General features: G+C 33.9%; 1 protein-coding gene across 1 annotated transcript; it reads right to left on the bottom strand.

Annotated features, from left to right (window-relative positions):
* Window positions 1-15: 15 nt before the first annotated feature.
* Window positions 16-18208, bottom strand: LOC138323223 (aconitate hydratase, mitochondrial-like). Its single transcript, XM_069267649.1, is given in 22 exon segments — window positions 16-802; window positions 805-843; window positions 1213-1334; window positions 1625-1757; window positions 2263-2356; window positions 3553-3650; window positions 3950-4155; window positions 4610-4868; window positions 6473-6630; window positions 6875-6980; window positions 7437-7528; window positions 7884-7988; window positions 8231-8381; window positions 8551-8639; window positions 9666-9735; window positions 11894-11986; window positions 12316-12435; window positions 13014-13085; window positions 13751-13817; window positions 15860-15939; window positions 16873-16929; window positions 18066-18208. Coding segments are annotated over 22 exon segments (2337 nt in total). The 5' UTR covers window positions 18099-18208; the 3' UTR covers window positions 16-709.
* Window positions 18209-19730: the final 1522 nt, after the last annotated feature.

The following is a 19730-nucleotide window of genomic DNA, read 5'->3' as shown; positions in this document are numbered from 1 at the left end:
CTCGCATACGGTAAATTTTGTATATATCAGTTTATTATAACTGACTTGGTGGTGACAATTTATAAATTAATTTGTTACTCAGTAAGAAACATCAAGCTATATGGCAAACCTATATATACAATCTACCTTATCATAAAACTTATCACAATGTGAATCATAGCACAAAGCTTTTAATCACTAAATCATGTATATCCACATCTATCATATGAAAAATATTTTTGTTTAAATTGTAAATTAAGCATTTGATGAGGAAAATGAGGTAATGGGGAACAACTCTCTCAAGTAATATACAGTGTACATGCATGTAAAGTTTGTTGTTGATTAATAGTTTCCTCTTAACAAAACCTAAACCCACTGGTTATATGGTACTGCAGTTGAAATTTATAAATTAACATTTAACATTGCTCTGAATATCGCAACACATTGATCACAGCAGGATTCAGATGAGACTTCCATGTACACAGAAAAACAAAATCAGAACAACCCTGACTATTTCATTAGACTTATATCAGTAACTATTATTCAATTTCCGATATTCCTTCAGAATCCATTCCATCTTTGTGAATCCGGAGAACAACAGTAAGTTTAATAGATATATATGGCAACATTATCATATTTATTATGCCATCAATGTTCAGTCTTAATTAAGTCCTGGTGATGACTTTGGTATTTAATTAGCACTAATGGGAGAGTATGCATTGACTTAGTTCTATTTTAACTCCGCCATCCTGTTAAGAGCACTGCCTGCCTTGAACCATGCGATCTGTCCTTCGTTCATTGACTGGTTCAACTTTATAGAATCCACTGTGATCCATCAGAATGTTTAATTTCACAGTTTACTTGCTGCAAAGAAAGGAAAATTTATTCAATTTCATATCTAGCTAGAGATATTTCATTCAGCATCATCGAATTACTAATTCAACATCAAACTTAAATATTTTTCAAAGATTTCCCATTCATAAAATATCAAATTTTCAAAGACACTGTAAACAAACTTTCAGTCCTGTGCGATTTTGTAATCCAAGTAAATCTCCCCAAATTAATATCTATATCCTCTATATTCATAGGAATCATCATTCAAAAACAAGTCTGTTTTTAAATGGAAATTGTGAAATTTACTTGCCACAAAAGAAAGTTGGTTTTACAGTAGTGTAAAAGCTTGTGCTCTGAATTCTCCTGTTTAAAGATGGCGTTTTTTCCACATAAGCTTACCTTTCCTGGTGCTAAATCTTTGAGTCCAACAAGAGAAATTCTGTCATCAGGTTTAATCTTGTCATAATCAGCTGGATCCGCAAAGGTTAGGGGAAGCATACCCTGCTTCTTCAGATTAGTTTCTGAAAAAAATGAAACAATTTCTCAGATAAAAACAAGCTTCATAAAAGTATTTAAGTAGAAATTTAAAATACACCTCAGGTTATAGAGTTCCTGTTGTTATACCAATATTTATTGGCTGAAAGTATGGTAAGTAGGTAGAAGAAACAAAACTGTGTTAGATGTGTACATGCAATCTCACAGAACATGTGTCCAGTTTTAAACTCTGAACATTTAACATTGACCAAAAACTCCATTCATCCTTCTAGAGACGATAACTTAATATTGTCTATACTGGTTTTCAGAAAATTACCGTGTATACGGGCAAAGCTCCTGACAATGATAGCACGACCACCGAGATGACGAGGCTCCAGGGCAGCGTGCTCTCTACTACTTCCCTCTCCATAATTCTCATCACCAACAACTACCCAGGGCAGGTTCTGGGCCTGTATCAAAACAATGCCAATAAAACTTATAGTGGATGATAAGATCATAGTAAATTTCCTTATTGAAAATTAAAAAAAAAACCTACACTAATTTCAGTATAGTTAGGAAATTATATACTATTTTTCAACTGAAAAATTAAAATTCACTACATGAGGCCGTCTGGACATTATGACAATCACCAAAGCAATGATATCATAAAGAGGTTGTAGTATTTTTGATGGACCATATTAACTTTTGAATTCAGGAATATTTTGTTGCAATTTTTGAAATATAGACCTACCATTAGCAAGAACTGAACGTTAGATTAATAAAGCAGGAAGGGAGATAACTCTTACACAACGAGCTCTCTCTAATTTTATTCCTTTGTGCTACACATTAGAATCTAAATATTTTTATTTCTAGTATTCCTTTTGCAATATCAGGTCAAGACTTGTTTATTTTTTTTTTTCATTGGTGAATCCGATTTGATTTAATTATGATCCTTATTTTTATAATCACACTGACCTTGTAATATCTAGCAGTATCAGGTACACTTCCGTACTCTCCTGTGATGCAGTTCTTCACACTGTTGATTTCACCATTTTCTACATTTGTGGCACTGAAAGAAATGCGTTGATTACATTTTTGTCAGAAACTGCAGACAAAATAATCATCGATTTACAAAACCACTGTCTGATTTAATTTCATTGAAAATCAAGATCATTCACTTGAAAAGATCATAAACGGTAAATGAGTATAATTTGCTTTGAAGAAGTTCTCATTACATTTTGTTTTCCATACCATCCCAGTTTACTTCAGTTTAGGGTATAGAACATTAATTAGCCAAAACAACAATAATAAAATAAAAAAGGCCCATTGGCCTTAACAGTCACCTGAGTTCGGACACAAAATTAAACAAAGATATAATATAAACACTAAATATTGGCTCATAAGGCCCTTGAAGTTAGCTAGTGATTTTATAAATTTGACTTTTTAATCTATGAAGAGTATTTGGTTCCATCAAATCTGTGAATTCCGAGGATTTTTGAAATTTTAGCCATTCTGACCCCTTTTGACCCCGCCATTTTGCCCCTAGAAGTAGGCCATGACCAATATGGATATGATGTTATAATACTATCTCAGGCTTCTAATTCTAAACCAAGTTTGACTCATTTCCTAAGAAAATTGAGCAAATAATTCTCATAAAGGTGTTTTTCCAACATAAACTATAATATACTTGACCCCCTCCCAAGGGGGAAACGCAAGACCCTATGGTCATATAATTCATAATTTTTGTAAAGGGCCTTAAGGCCTTTTCAACTATGAAGTGTATTTGATAGGATCCAATGGTCATCTAATACTGATAATTCTAACATTTGACTCATTTTCTATTTCGACTGACCAAATAATGCTCAAATATGTGTTTTCCATAATCTATAGTAAAATTAAACCCCTCCCAAGGGGGTAATTTGAGACCCCAGGGTCATATAATTCACAATTTTTGTAAAGGACCTTAAGACCTTTCTATCTATGAAGAATATTTGATTCTACCACATCTATGAGTGGAAAAGAAGTCAAAAATGTAAATTGTTTACCGACATACGACAGAAGGTGATTAGAATAGGTCGCCTGGGACTTTGTCTAAGGTGACCTAATAAGTAGAATGAGCTTGCTGTAAATAACAACTGGGTCAGCATAGTAGCTAAATTGATGTTCAATGATATAAATTCGACAAACAATGACAGTCATTTAATGCCTGTATCATACTCCTATTCAAACAATTTTCAAATTGTCATGACAATCTGAAATACTTACCCTATTAAAAGGTTGTTGGAGATATTGTCCAAGTGACCTCTGTATTTAAGCCACTGACCGGCAGCACTGATGTGGTCAGTTGTACACTTTCCTTTCACCTGAAATTGTTTCAAAAATGGTTCGGGAATATAATATAATCTTGGGATTTAAGCAACTGATTCCCTATATTTCCATTTTGGTTTAGCAATGCAAACTTTGTCATATGATTTTTTTAATTCTTGGTTTTTATCTTATTCTATGATGTTGTTTTTTCACAATAGTGTGTTTGGTATCCTGCATTTCAGTATCTGTAGATAGTACCATGTATTTCTTTGACTACCTGCTACTGGAATATCTAGTATTGTTCTGCCTTGTGCTGTACATTTATCGTAAGGATTATTGAAGTAAACAGTCTTACCTTGATAAGGATTGGCATATCAAGATAGTCCTGGCCGTTCCACTTGTCAAAGGGAGATAATAACTGGAGACGGTTACTGTTTGGGTCAACGTCCACTGTGAGGTTGGAGCCATCAGCGGGTGGAGGCTGGAAAGTGTCCATACCAGGGTCGAATCCCTTGGATGGCAGTTCATCACCAAAGGGGCTCTCAAACTTAAACTTTGACCCTGAAAAACAACACAAAGTTCATAATCATCTTACAGAGCTCTGAACTTTTAAAAGCCAAAACAGGTTACAATCAAACAGGATACCCAATAACATCTGCTGAAAATTTCCTTCTGAAAGTAGAGTGTATTTATAGATTTCTGGTTGTTATACAAGAATATAATAGATGAGTCATCAACCACCTAGAGAACCAATATCACAAGTTAAGCAAGTGTATGTCTTTCACAGAGTGGTTCAAAAAGTTATTATGCTATTATGTGGACAAACATAGAAAAGTTTCACATAATTCTTCTGCTTTCTTCTTCTTCACTTTGATTGATTTAGATAGAAATAAAATCCAAAACAAATATTCATACACAATTTAAATTTATATCACAAAACAGCATTGGGAATTCACATTCGCTGTCATTATTTATATTGATATAGACTCTAATTTTCACAAGTACATTAACTCACCATCAGCGGCTGTAAGGCTGTCTGTCTCTGGGTTAAAGCTGAGCTCTCCTGCGATGGATAATGCTGTAACTAACTCAGGAGAAGTAACAAACGCGTGTGTAGCGGGATTGGCATCGTTACGACCAGTGAAGTTCCTGTTGTATGATGTAACGATGGTGTTTTTCTCACCCTTCTTTACATCCTGTCTGTCCCACTGTCCGATACAAGGTCCACAGGCATTGGCCAACACAACACCTCCAATATCACTCAGAACAGCAGCCTACAGCAATACAGTGAGTATACAAACACTCCAAAGACCAGGAATATGTCAGTGAAAAATAGCTCCACGCTTGGCATTATTTAAAGTGAAGCAAAAATTACTCGATTTTTGAACTGTGAGTTTGGTGGTGTTTCATAGAACAAATGGTTGTTCTTACTTATTATTTACAAGCAAAAGGTTAATAGGGCCATGTATCATTATAGCTATACTGTGTCATTTTGTTTGCAATAGACATTATTCATTTACTCTTTGAATGTTGAATGAAAACCCCCCCTTTTTTTTGCCTAATAACTGGACTTCATTTTTGGGTCTAAGAAGTAATATCTACTGTATGTTCTGGGAAATACAAGATCCAAACAAACGAATATATACAAATTACTTCTAATAGAAAATATGAGGCTAGGAAGTAATTCTAACCATGTAAACATAATAGTCGAATTTACTAGACAGTCTGCACATTAAGATGCAACTAAACAATAAACTCATACTAAAATAAACTATTAACGAATGATTGATACAAAATTAAGTTATTACCAATGAATGTGAGCGTTATGATAAAAGCTTTGTTTGTGTTTACATACCTGCCGTTCCGAAAATTACATTTGAGAGAATTTTCAACATTTGTGTTAACATGGCATTTTGTGACGCATTGCATATATTGAAATATATTGAAATATAAGCCACTAAGTAAGATGACATATTCTAAATGTTCATACTTGAATATTTCCCAATGCCCAATAGACAACCCGTTAAAATTGCAGGTAGGACGTTAGAATTGTTTGGTTTTTTTTTTTTTAATCCTGGCACAGGTTTATTAAAACAAATATCAAGTTTCAGATTATATGATAGTATTGTCATGTTACAATGTATATACATATCTAATACCTTACGAAAGGTCTAATGTATCGTTACCTTTACATTCAATGATGTATCAAGATTTTATTTGAACGCATATGAAGCAGAAATAACACAAACGTTTCTGAAACAATCTTGAATCGTTTTTCAGTTTTTCATTCAAGAAGTCTCAAAAAGCTTAAATGTGGATATACTTAATAATGAATAAATCACAAAACAATACAAACATGTCATGTTTAACTTAAGCAGACCGATGAAATCCACCGTGCTGTTTTCACAAAGAGATAACAAAAACAGATGAGTACCTATGGTTAGATATTTCCGACCCAAGTGATACCCTGTTTTTGTAACGACTTTGAGAGATAGATCTGGTCTAGATGTTGCGATTTCATACCATGTTTTGTAACTCGCCATTTTATCAAGACGTGATCTTGTTTTGTCTAGTAGTAGCTTCATCCTTACCCGAGTGTTCTACTATAGAAGGAATCACATCGTCTGACATGTATTGTGATATATCATGAACATGATGTTCATCAATCTTATATCTGGTTGATCAGCCATTGTTGAATGAAAACCTTAATATCTCTAGAAACAGCAACATCACAAGTTTTTTTCAGACAGACATATAGTGACTTAGAAAGGCCAGTGATACTTTATAAAGAATCAATACTTCATGCTTTCTATCATTACAATTAATTTTACTAGTCTTAAATACACCACAAAGTTCCTTTATAATTCAAACATTTTACCTGTCCGTCACGTTCAATGGTGGCCCTGATTTGTTCTGATCCAGGAGTAATAGTGAAAGCACTCTTGGCTTTGATTCCCTTGTCCAGGGCTTGTTTAGCAATACTAGCAGCTCGGCTCATGTCCTCGTAACTACTGTTAGTACAACTGCCAATCAATCCTAACAACAGAAATGTCAAATTGATCATAAAACAAACTAATTACACCAGATTTGTACTGCACCAAAACTGCCATTTCCTTTATTTGATAAAACCTATGATTTTGATAATCAACTCCATTAATGTCTACTAGTTTGCCATGTACCGTAATATTTTGATATGTTAATAATGTATTGTAATATGGCCATGTGACGTCAGGAAATGATGATGGCAGAACAAAATGTATCCTGGTAATCCCATACATACCCACTTTGATTTCATTGGGCCAGTCGTTTTGTTTGGCGATATCTCCCAGCTTTGATATGGGATGGGCCAAGTCTGGAGTAAATGGCCCGTTAACATGTGGCTCCAGCTGTAACACATAGAGGATAAAATTGTAACAGATAGAACCAAATCATAACAAAACAACACATCTATTTAGTATCATATGGAGGCAAGCATGACAAAAAAAATCTTGTTCAATTATTTTACAGTTGATTCGGTGATCTTAAGTTTTCTTAGAACATCAAAGGTAATGCTCAAAGACAATTAAGATTAATTTTAATGCTTAAGGTTTTCCTATCAGGTTATTGATACAAAGCCAATAAGCTCTTGTGTCACATTTCTTACATTGCTAAATAAGTTCAAGTATATATATAGCCTGCATCTTTATTTCTGTATTTGATATATAATCTTTTCAAATATTATTACAACTCTTCAACTATGAAATATAATCTTTTCAAATATTATTACAACTTTTCAACTATCAAAATGGACATAGCTAGAAATAAATAGATTTTGCAGCCTGATTTAGTAGTAGTATATATACTGTATCCAGGTTAATTTCAATGACTTGGTCATAATGAGCATTAGAATCAGCAGACAGCAGTCCTTTGTAGTTGTTGGCGAGGTCAGCAATATCTATCAACAGTACAAACTGATATGTTACAATATACATCAACAATCATCAGCTGACAAATCTATGGCAGCACAAAAATAACGTTGTGGTGTTCAAATTTTACATAAAGGTCATTTACTGCACTGTAGGCATATGATACTGAAGATTTCAAATTCAAATTAAAATTGTATAAAAAGATTGTACTTATGTAATTTACTTAAATATCACCATAACAAAAATTTGAGGTGAAAATGACTTTTTCCATGCTCACATATCATCAAAATTGAATCAAAATCACATTGTCATCATATGTTAGCCTGAAAACTTATTATGGGGATATTGAAAAAGAAAGTCTAATTTAATTTCCTCTCTACTTACCTCCCCTGTTTGTAGCTCTGAGGTAATCTTGCATGCGGTGATTGTATGGGAACACTGATGTTGTAGCTCCAATTTCTGCTCCCATGTTACAAATTGTTCCCATTCCTAAACAGAAATCATCCTCACACTTCTTAGGTATTTGAATATCTTAATACTTAATTTCTAGTTAAAACTATTGAATTTAACATATTTGGATTTATTTGGTTATACTATCCATCCCACCATGAGAATTTAAATGGTAAGTTATATCAAATAAGAAAAAGAAAGAAAATTCATGATGATAGAAGCAATTTATGTATCAGTATTTTAATTGTCATATGGTCAGACAGATGTATGTTTCTACCTACCTGTACATGAAATTGAGTCAACACCAGGTCCGAAGTACTCTACTATAGCTCCAGTACCACCCTTGACCGTCAGGATTCCGGCCACTTTAAGGATAACATCCTTAGGGGATGTCCAGCCATTCAGTTTTCCAGTCAATTTCACACCAATCACCTGTAAAAAAATATCACACGATAATTAAGCTGACCATCATAGCGGTTTGTTATTATAAATCTTGAAATGATATTGAATTTTCACGCACCAAGGTCTTGCAATTTCATGTCAAATCATAAGAATAATGAAATCAACTCACAACAAAATGATAAAGAGTTTAAAAATGTACCTTTGGACATTTGAGTTCCCATGGTAAGCCAGCCATCACATCTACAGCATCAGCTCCTCCTACACCGATACAGGCTCCACCGAGTCCACCTATAAACAGCAGTAATGAGTGGTAAGTACAGCATTCAGAAGACAATTTGGTTTGATTTCTATTGTTGTTTGTGAATGTCCTAAAAACAGTTATGATCACCAGTGGTGTTATGATTATTCAATTTCTTTGAGTATTGTTAGTTTGAGGTGTTTGACCAATTAAACGAGTAGACGAAATCTGTAATCGAGTTTTGTCAGAATTATCGGACATCATGATAAACGAAAGGGTATAATCAGCCGACCAGTAAAACATGCAAGAATGTCGTAGAAAACTTATTGTAATCAATCACTTCTGTGTGTTTTCGCTCATATCATTTCAAATATCAAGCGTCTAAATGAATTGAAGAGCGCATACACATATATAGTAATGTAAACATTGAGAGGAGAATGATTTTAGTTGGGAAAACATGAGCATGGCAATATATGTAGAAGAAAGTTTTTTTCTATTTTCCTGGAAAAACATATGCAGTCTTCATTGGGACCAAAGAAAAATATAATTGATTTCAATCGATCATCGATTGGTTACATGATCATAAAATTCATACCCAGTACAATATGTACCACAATATACAAGTCTGTGTTTTGTGTGTTTAGAGAGATTCAATATTTATGAAAACTTTAAAGTATACTACTTACACTCAAGCTGGTCACAATATACTGATAAAGGACAAACCTTTTTCTAATACTGAGTAACAAGAGTTACAATTCATCTTAGATTCAAGATTCACTAAAAGGAGTCACAAACAGGGGAGATGTTTCACATTACTCTTTGAAATTTCTTCAATATCAACTTAAATTTGTTTTGTTAATGTGCATTACATCAAGTCAAAGATGATCATGAGTTTATCTATTTTGTTATGGGTAGGATGATTATATAACAAATCTTAGGAACAGTCTCAAGTTAATCAACTTCAAGCAGCTAATTGAATGACTACTTTGGAAGAAAAAACAATAGATATATTTTAAGTCAGATGCAGTGAAGATTGCAGTTTTTTATTTCCTACAATAAGAAGCATAGTGCCCTACCTCCATTGGGTGTGTGACTGTCTGTTCCTATCAGTAGCAGGCCAGGGAAGGCATAGTTCTCAAGTACGATCTGTGAGAGGACAAAACATTATGTCCATGACACACTTAGTTAAACAATTGTGAACTTGTACATGTATCAAAGTAAGAAACATCTACCACCTTAAATTCAAGACACCTAAGGACATCCAGAATAATATGGTAGTAATGATGCCTCTTGATACATATTACCTAACATAATTAATATGTATCCTTTTCTGGTCCTTGAACTCACAGTATATGGCACCAACTGCATAGCCAAACATACATACAGCTTACATCACTATGCCACAGCCACATCCTCAAGTATGAATGTTTCCATGGCAAAGTGACTTTAAGACTGATATTCTGACATATACAGTGGAACCTCCCAACCGAACCTTCTCAAAACCGATCTCCTCTAGAAACCGAACATGGATGTCATGTACGGAATGAATTCCTCTTTAGTAATAGTATATAAAACTTCCCAAAACCGATCCCTCCCAATTCCGAATACCGGACCGATTTTGAGATCGGAATAGTCAAATGTAACTAAAATACACTTCTGAAAACCGGCCTTACCTGAGCGATACCGATAGATTGCATTGAGGTCTGATCAACCGACCGTGAAATACACACATACCTGTACCATAGTTGTTGCATGCCATGTCCTTGGGCATGTATACCGATGGGAAGGCTATAGGTACACAGTAATTATACCCGAGATGGTGGTGTAATTATTTACTCATGCCTATTGTTTAGATATCTAACGAAGGTCTACCATGTGCATGCGGTTTGTTTACTGTAGGAAAACAAGCAGAGCTAGTAATAAAGAGAAAGTTTCGTATTCAAATCACACAGGTTTTTTTTATTTACATATGTAGGCCTAGCTGTCGGATAACGTAAATTATCTGTATGAAGAAGCCAAAGCCATGTATTGTTTTAGAAAATGACCATGTCATATAATGACCGGCATCGACTGATCATCGTGTAATTAGACCATATACATGTAATTTGATTCTTGACGTAACCGGAAGCGATCGGCCGTATGTAGGTTGCAGACGAGAACATCCCCAAGAACATTCACGCAACTAACTCACTAAACTACGTTTTATAAGCGGTAACAAAGTCAAGTTTGCTGTTATCCATTCCTTTTAAACGTATGATTCTCTCTTTTGTGATAACATTCACATTAACAATCAATACCGGTCGGTTTTAACGAACACTAGGCATACATGCGGTGCACTAATGTAAAAAACGACTTCCAATCGATTAAATCCGGATCGTGATGATCAGTATTCGGTTCACTTCTCCAAACCGAACCCTCTCTAAACCGGCCGAAATTATATGCACCGACCATGATCGGTTTCGGGAGGTTCCACTGTATTATGTAATATATATATATATTGAAATGATAAAGTTGAAAAATAATGCAAGATGCTTGACAAAAATCAAACCATTATATGCGAGACTAAGATCATCAATCAACCCATTTTAATGAAGTGATATGCATGATAATAAAAATCTTAGGGTGGGCATTTAGACCTTTTATAATGCAAAGTTGTCATTTTTTATCATTTAAGTATTTTAAACCATTCAAACAACATTATATTGTATTTGGCTATAAGTCTGTATGCAGTGTCATACATGGACATGGCAACTTGAGCCAGCCCACACCATTAAACTGCAGATTTGTTTCTGTAGGTCTGACTAGTGGTGGACATCTTTAATTTCGAAGGGCAGGGAGCTGTAAGATATACAGCCCGTCCACTAGTCAGTACCAGACTGACATATACTGTAAACCAACTTTCTGTCGCTACTACTATTTTGTGATTTCCATTTCAAAACAAATTTGTGAAAATTAACATTCGCAGATTTTAAATTTTAATTGAAATTCTCACTATGAATATTTCAATAATGTAGAAATCAATTCATAAAGCTAAATTTTGTGAATTTTCTTGGATGGCGAAATTCACGAAAGCAAATGACACAAAAAAAAATTTGGTTTACGGTATCATGTACCATCATCATAGCCATCGATACATCTCGCACCTTATTTACTCCATGTGAAGAAGACAATTTTCAGAGCAACATCAAATTAGTTTTTGACTTTTGAAAACAGTGACAACATTAACAACATTTAACAAAGACATAAATGTGGAAATAATTCTTCAATATACTTTTGATACCTAACATCTCCTGCCAAAACTTACCTGGTGAATAATACCACTGCCAGGTTTCCAAAATCCAACTCCATACTTAGCTCCGGCCGAGGACAGAAAGTTATACACCTCTTTGTTGATATCCTGTAGTAGAGAAGCATCAATTGACTTACACGAGACAATCAAACACAGTAAAATGTGGTTAAATCAAGTTACAGCAAAATGTTAAACTAAGCATAACATTTGTGTGCTAGGTCTTAGTTAGATAAGTCCTTGTTCATGAATTCAATATACATGTACAAAGTACTAAAATTTAGGTTCATTTAAATGTTAATAAAATCATTAATTCACCAGACTTTTAATGAACATGTCAAAATGTCACATGATATCAAAATAGCACTTTTGGTTACAATAGAAAACTTTGCTCAGACAATCGTAACAGGACCTGCTAATTCTGACTAGTGATGTGTTACCTTAGCACGAGACAAGTCTTTGTCACCTCCCTGTTGAGCCTCAATTAAATGGTCACAATGGATGGTTGAGGGCACCGCTACTTTTGGTAGTCCACTGGATATAAACTGAAGCATAGCCATCTGTGGAGAAATGGATACATAGTCAAACTGGATATAAACTGGATATAAACTGAAGCATAGCCATCTATGGAGAAATGGATACATAGTCAAACTGGATATAAACTGGATATAAACTGAAGCATAGCCATCTGTGGAGAAATGGATACATAGTCAAGCTTGGACCACTTATAGGTTATATTACCAGCACCTGCTTCTCAATCACAGCAACAAAACAATTCCTCAACAAAACAAACCTGTCCGACCTTTTTCCTAATTGCCTTGCACATTAGAATTTTCTTTTAAATAGAAAAGGACATTTATGTATTTGCCATTTATTCTTATGAAAATTGGCAATCAAAATCTGATGAGATCAGTTTTGACCACAGTGATGTTATGGGATGGATATAAAAAATCTGTATACTTTATAACTAGGACCGACCCTCCATCAAAGGATGATAGATCAGATAAAAACACTCTGCTGAAGCATTCTGGACAAAATCTGATACATCTTCTTTCGGCAGAATAATTAGAAATCTGAGTAATTTATCAGTGGAAAACTTAAATGCTGATTCATGACAGGAGATTGAACTCAGCCATACCTGTGCTGTGGCATCCTGCATAGCCACTCGGTCTGGGCGAAGTTTCAAGTAGCTTTCACCTCTCTCTATCACCTACAAAATAAAGGACAAGGAAGTAATTCCAACCGTGTGGACAAAACAAAATTGTCAAATTTTCGAGGCGATCTGCCCCTTTATCAAGACATACAAAACGAACACGATTACATAATAGGATAGGAACAGTAATGCGTGACAAAGTGGCCAAATATTAAACTATACAGCACAATGAAGCGCAATTTACCCTTCGGCAAATGGCAGCCCAAGGCTGGATCTACAAAAATGTATCCATGCTGTTCGGAAGAACGCTAAAATATGAGCGATGACTGGAAAGTGTACCACGTGTGACGTCAAATGTGTGGCGAAATTTATATATATAGTGTGCATTGGTATAGGATGCAAATTTAGTCGCCTTTCTTCTCGGTGTGTTGGCAAAGAAGAAAAGTCCCAAATTTAGTCACCTTTTGCTGGGCAGCATTTGTAAAGGATCAAAAACTTTATAAGATCCTTTGCATCACCTAAAAATTGGTAAAATTACACAAAATTGCATCACCTACATAAGATATGTATTTGTTCAAAATATCTATAATGTTGTTCATATTTATCTAAAAAGTATTCATTAGATCATCTGTAGATACAATATGGTTACAAAGAAGTTTACAAATATCAAGGGCAAATACTAAATGACATTATTTCCCTCAAATTTTAATTTCTAGACATACCTCATTTTTGGGGTCATCCAAATGACTGTAGAGGATTTTTTCAGAGAGTGTGAGGGGACGACCAAGTCTAAAAAAAAAAAGGAAATAAGATGGTCACAAATTCATGTTGAAATATATACATTTTTTTTTTAAATTATATTTTTCACGTTTTTCTTGCTTTAATTCATAAAACATTTTCTTCATCTCAGGCAAATGAAATTGTTGTAAATATCTATAGTTCAAGTTAAATCGTAAGTACAGCTATAAATTTGTCTATCTTAATCATATACAGTATAACAAGAATTACACATAATCATAAGTATCGTCCGTACCACACTGTTTATTTATTACATAACTATAAAGGAATATTTAAAAACACCTGAAAGTAAAACAAAATGAAGGAAAAGCAAAATGCAGCATAATTATGTCCTACAGCATCTGAAAAGATTTGATAGAATAATGTCCTTCAGTATCTAATATCACAGGCTGAAATGAATTTTGTAACAGTACATTCCATAAGCATACTTGCCAACTTCTCATGGGGTAGAAAGTGCATGAACGACATTTTCCAACCAAATCATGCGTTGTGCGCGGTACAAATTTAGCATAAATCAAGGGGAGATAATATTAATTATTAAAGAAAACATTTTTGTTTCTTTTTTCTATCTAATTCAGTGTATGCAAATACATATGTTATTCTGTACTGTCTTTTTATTTGAAAATATTAGTCTGCCAAATATAAGCTAGAAATTAAGCAGTCAAAACAATTTAACTAAAAAATTGTATCATTTTATTAAAGAATCAGTTGTAATTATGGTCCATGGTCCAATTTATTTTATAAATTGATTTTTTTTATTAAATGTTAAATACATATACATCGGATTAGTTAATCCAGCTGCATAGTACAATATTAATGGTACAAATATTTCAGTTTTTTTTTTTGAAATTTATATGTAATTAAATCCTGCATGAACTTTAGATCAAATTCCAGAGTAAGCTCATACAATGTATCTATTATTATTAACCAATTACTAATGCATGTTTAGTGTTTAATCCTGACTATATGAACACAAAATCAAATTAATTCACAACAGAAAATGATGAAACAACTCAAGAGTAAAAACCGGAAAATATCTGTAATCTCTTATATCAATTTAGAATTGATGATGCTTCTTTTGAATCATGCATAGCCCTATAGCTAGCATCACGCGGACGATTGACAGCTTGTCGTGATTGCATTGGGACTCACAATCGTTAGTCTAGGAAAAAATGTTACACAGACCATACATAAATTTTTTAAATTAAACAGATACTGTTCACTTTTATCTCATCTACAAACAATCCACTGACCCCATTAGTTGACCAGCAAATCTGTATCAGATCAGTCTGTTTTAATTGGCATTATTGATGTTTTCTCTGTCCAAAATTCCCCTGTGTAAATCACTGTCGATTATGCCAGTTACTTCAAAGAACTTGAATGGGAAGCCATAAAGCCTTAACATAACCATGACTGACCTTTCCCTCGACAGCCGACTGCTTTGCTTTATCGATAACAGAGCCTCATTGGGTTAAAATTAATGTGTTTTTATTAGCCAGGGTATTGTCATACCTACAGTAAATGAAGTGTCAGGTATCGTTAGGTTCCAGTGAACAGGTCATTAGCGGACAACTAACTGAACATGTGCTTAGCGGACAAGTATTAGGGGTTTCATACTGGGTTTTGATAGGTCGACTTTCAAAATCGGGAGATTACTGTCTTTTTGAAGAATACGATCGGGAAACAGGATAGGGAGTCTAAAATAAGAAATTTCCCGACAGAATCGGGAAAGTTGGCAAGTATGCATAAGTCTGATTAAATTTTTCTAAATTGAATTTAAATATGTGTCAGGGTGTGTTTATACAGAATATTTCATTCATGTGTTGGTTTGCATGAATCCTACACCCTGAAATGAATCCTGTAACAATTAGGTGTATTGAGGTGATAATGATGTCATTAGCTGTGTTTAAAGTTTGAGAAACAGCGCTAAACGCAAAACTTTAAAGTGAAATGTTGACGAATAAGCCGCCGCTGGAAAAGTAATGTTTATTGTCTTTGTGAATTATTGTTGCAGGCAATACAAAAACACTTACCTTGTTTTTACTGTATTCATATTGAAATCCATTTTGTCATAATCAATGAATTTGTCTTGCTCGAACTTGCTCATCGCAACCTGTAACAATACAATTTAGACAAAATCCTTATAATTATCTAAGATTTCATGTCATTAAAGCAGCAGATATGTTTTTTTTATAAATATCACAAATGACTAAACCTGTAAAGGTTATATGTGCCGTAATGTCCAATGTAATTTGGACCATTCTGCCAAAAATCATTATATACATGTACATCTACATTGCAGTGAAATGAGTACATACGGTCAAACCATGAAGCCAAGTTACAAGTCATTATATTAAAATCTCATATTTTATAGTGTTAAAGATGCTCCACCGCTGACAAATGGTATTTTTCCTCTATCAAAAACAGGAGCAGAAAAATTAGTATTTTTTTCTTTGGTTACAAAAGTTACTTACTCTACACCATTACCACCATTGAAAAATATGAACTTCTAATTTTACTTCAAGATAAAAATATCAAAAATAATTTATAGCATTCTGAAAAGATTCCATAGCACTATATCTATATCCTATATGAAATAAATTGTGCTGATAGTGCATACATCATAAGTAAAATCAATGATTCATCTTATATTACTTTTTGTGTTAATTAGACATATATACACACAATTTAATACCAATCATTGTTCAAATGATGAGTATCATTTATAATGTGTCAGTGGTGGAGTGTCTTTAATCAGTAATTTTAATGTAACTTATGCAGATATGTTTTCATCTAAACATACATATTATTATTATTTAGAATAAAAACAGGAAACATTCCAGTGCAAACATTCTGTGTTGCAACTTATTATAAGGCATCAAACATTTTTGTATTTTGAAATATTTTCACTGCTTAAAAAAGTGAGGATAACTGAAGAAAAAAATTAGAATTCTCAAATTTTCGCCCAGTTATGACACACATAACTTTAACAGACTTAAATATTGAAAGTTGAAGTGTGAGGAAATTTTAACTTTATTTGTTTTACCTGTGAAGCTGCTGGTGATGTGTGAATAAATCTTGCTTGTCCAAAAAGGCCAAAGGCCTGAAATCAAACACAAGATTTTAAAATCATGACAACACATACCATATTAAATCCTGAAACAGGTAAGCACTATTAGACAAATGTATAAAATTAAAATTGTTAATTATATATATTGCCTTTAAGACTTAATCAACAGCAGATTTTGGCAACATAATATTGTGGGAACTTATATCAATTTTGTAAGTTTTAATGTGACCAGTAATGTGAATATTTTTGGTTAAATTCTGTTATCATAGCAATATTGAGTATCATTTGTTTTATATGTCCTATAAACAGCCAGGGTCATTCAAGGACTTACTCCCTCCCAAGTATGTGGTGTGTTGCAAATGCGTGTGAACATGAGTGGTGCATGTTTTGGGAGATTTTGGTATATTTGTGTTGTGTCTTCTTGTAATAGAGGAACTGCTGCACTTTTTATAATGATATCCCTTGGAAGCATGCCTTCATCACAGGGGCGAGCGCTCTACTGAAGGCCAAAAGTGAGGCAGTGTCAAGGGAGGTGTTAGGAAGAAGAGATGTACCCTTTACAATCATGCAATAAGTGCAACAGTTATAATTTTGACACCCTACCCGCAGGGCCATATTATAGAGTAATATGTAATTAAGTTGTAGACTGTAGCTAACTGACCAGCGTTTAGAAAAAGTCAATGTTCAAACAGTTCACAATTCTATACATTTATTTTAACCTAAAATGCATATTGAATAGGCAAGTTTACTATTTTCAAATAAAATATATGAAATCATGTCTTCAAACAACAACATCAGTGGTCTTAAAAGTATCTTTTTGAGAGCAGGACTTTTTTCACTATTTTGGGAATGAGGTTTTGAACTTGGGAAAATGAGACTAGCCGAAAGATTTGGGGAAAATATCAAAACATGAAATGAAGGATAATAAATAGGAATAAAATTTCACGTGTTTGAATAATATTCAATTCACTTTATAATGCCAGGAAATTTAAAGCTTGAATCATACATATTTAAACCTGGTTTACGTCTAATGAAATTTGAGGTCAGAATTTCAAATCTATTACATAGTATTTTCAAGCAATTGTACCTATGCAGAATAATTACAGAACAGAAAGATTCGTTTCAAAAGAATTTGTTGTCCAAAATATCAATTGTCCACATATATCTACCCTTTTGGAGCTCTGTCTCAAAACGTATGCCATTGTCGGAGCTTCACCGGTCGTCCTGTGGAAAGTGAAGGACACACAGAAGAGTTCCTATAAAGGGCAGTAATTAAGATGGGTCTCGTATGCCGTTCCCGTACCTGACCCGCTGTCTGAGCTGTCGTGAAACAATAATAAACAAATGATTGCAATAATAAATTATATGACAAAAAGTATTCGAAGTCACCGACTTTTTACACAGACCAGAAACATGTATTATGTAGGACTATATGTTTAGCCAACAATGATTCCAGGATGGATTATGAACTGGTAAGTACTGAGTACATGGAACTTTTCTTACAAGAGTTACGCCGCTTTGTTTGACATACAGAATTATACTTCTACAGTACATGTAGCAAATATAAAACCAAAATAAATTTCATTGTAAAATAATATTAAATGGTTATTTACATCCGGACAACAAACAAAACATGTTTAAGAAATTTGGTTAAAAGTTGTTTACACTAAACCAATTTCTCTGATCTGAAATGTTTTCATTTTAATGTCGAAAACTGACAATATATTCGTCATCGAGTTTCCAGGGTTCACAGCGATTTCATTGCATTCATTGCAAGAATCATGGAGTATTATTCCGGATCCCCCGCGCGCCCTGCACCCACAGGAGATACTTTATATAATATAAATATATACTTTTTCATATATCATTAGGCCTACATATTATATTTTTAGATCATTGTACACATCTATAGACGGTGGCGTCGCTAAAAGGAAATTAATGAATACGCAACTTAGCGTGCCAGCGCCGAAGTCTCGAGAGTTTAGATGTTTGATGGTCCGGGATCCCCCCCTCCCGGAAAATATTACGATGCATTTTGGTGAATTTGCAAGCGCCAAAGGCGCGAGATTTTGTTTTTTGGAGGGTCCGGGGTCCCCTCCGGAGAAAAATATTACGAATAAGAAAGGCTGAGATGAGTTTTACAATGTACATGTATTTTGATGAATTTGGTGTTTGGGGGTCCGGGAAAATTTTACGATTTGGAATGGCTGAGATGATTTTTTACCATGTAATTTAATTATTTAAAAACTTTCTTAACATGGTGATTTTTCAATTTAAAGTTACATGCATTTAGAAATGATAACTGTGAATGTTGTCATACCATTATCCAACCCAGCTCGATCTGAACATACCGGATCCACACCATAGACACATTGTTATATATAAATCAAAATCATAATAAATTATTTTTCTTACTAAGTCATATATACAAATTAATATTTTAAGAGACATTTTTTGAAATAGTATAATCCTTTGATGGATAGTTTAGTTGGTGTGCATTGAATTTTATTATATTATTAAGGTTTGAACATTAAGTGCTTGAACGTTTTAGGAAACGCGCTGTGTAGCGGAAAATTTTCTAAAATGAAGTACGTAAAATGTGCATGACGACCCTTTTTTTCTTTCAAATGTGCATTTTTATAACATTTCACTCGGCGAAAAGGGGGGGGGGGCAAAAAGACTTGTTTATATCCCCCCGGTTCCTACGCCCCTGGCTAGGGATCAAACTTGAGGACTTCTGGCTCTGGTATATCGTGGCTAGTATTGACCAGGGTTGCCGTATACATAGTATGTGTAACATATATCGAGTGTTTGCGTGCAGCATAATGACATAT

This window comes from Argopecten irradians, chromosome 5, assembly GCF_041381155.1.
Source record: "Argopecten irradians isolate NY chromosome 5, Ai_NY, whole genome shotgun sequence".
Taxonomy (NCBI): Eukaryota; Metazoa; Mollusca; class Bivalvia; order Pectinida; family Pectinidae; genus Argopecten; species Argopecten irradians.
Note: the sequence above shows the minus strand (reverse complement) of the source record. Positions and strands in the feature narration are given on the sequence as shown.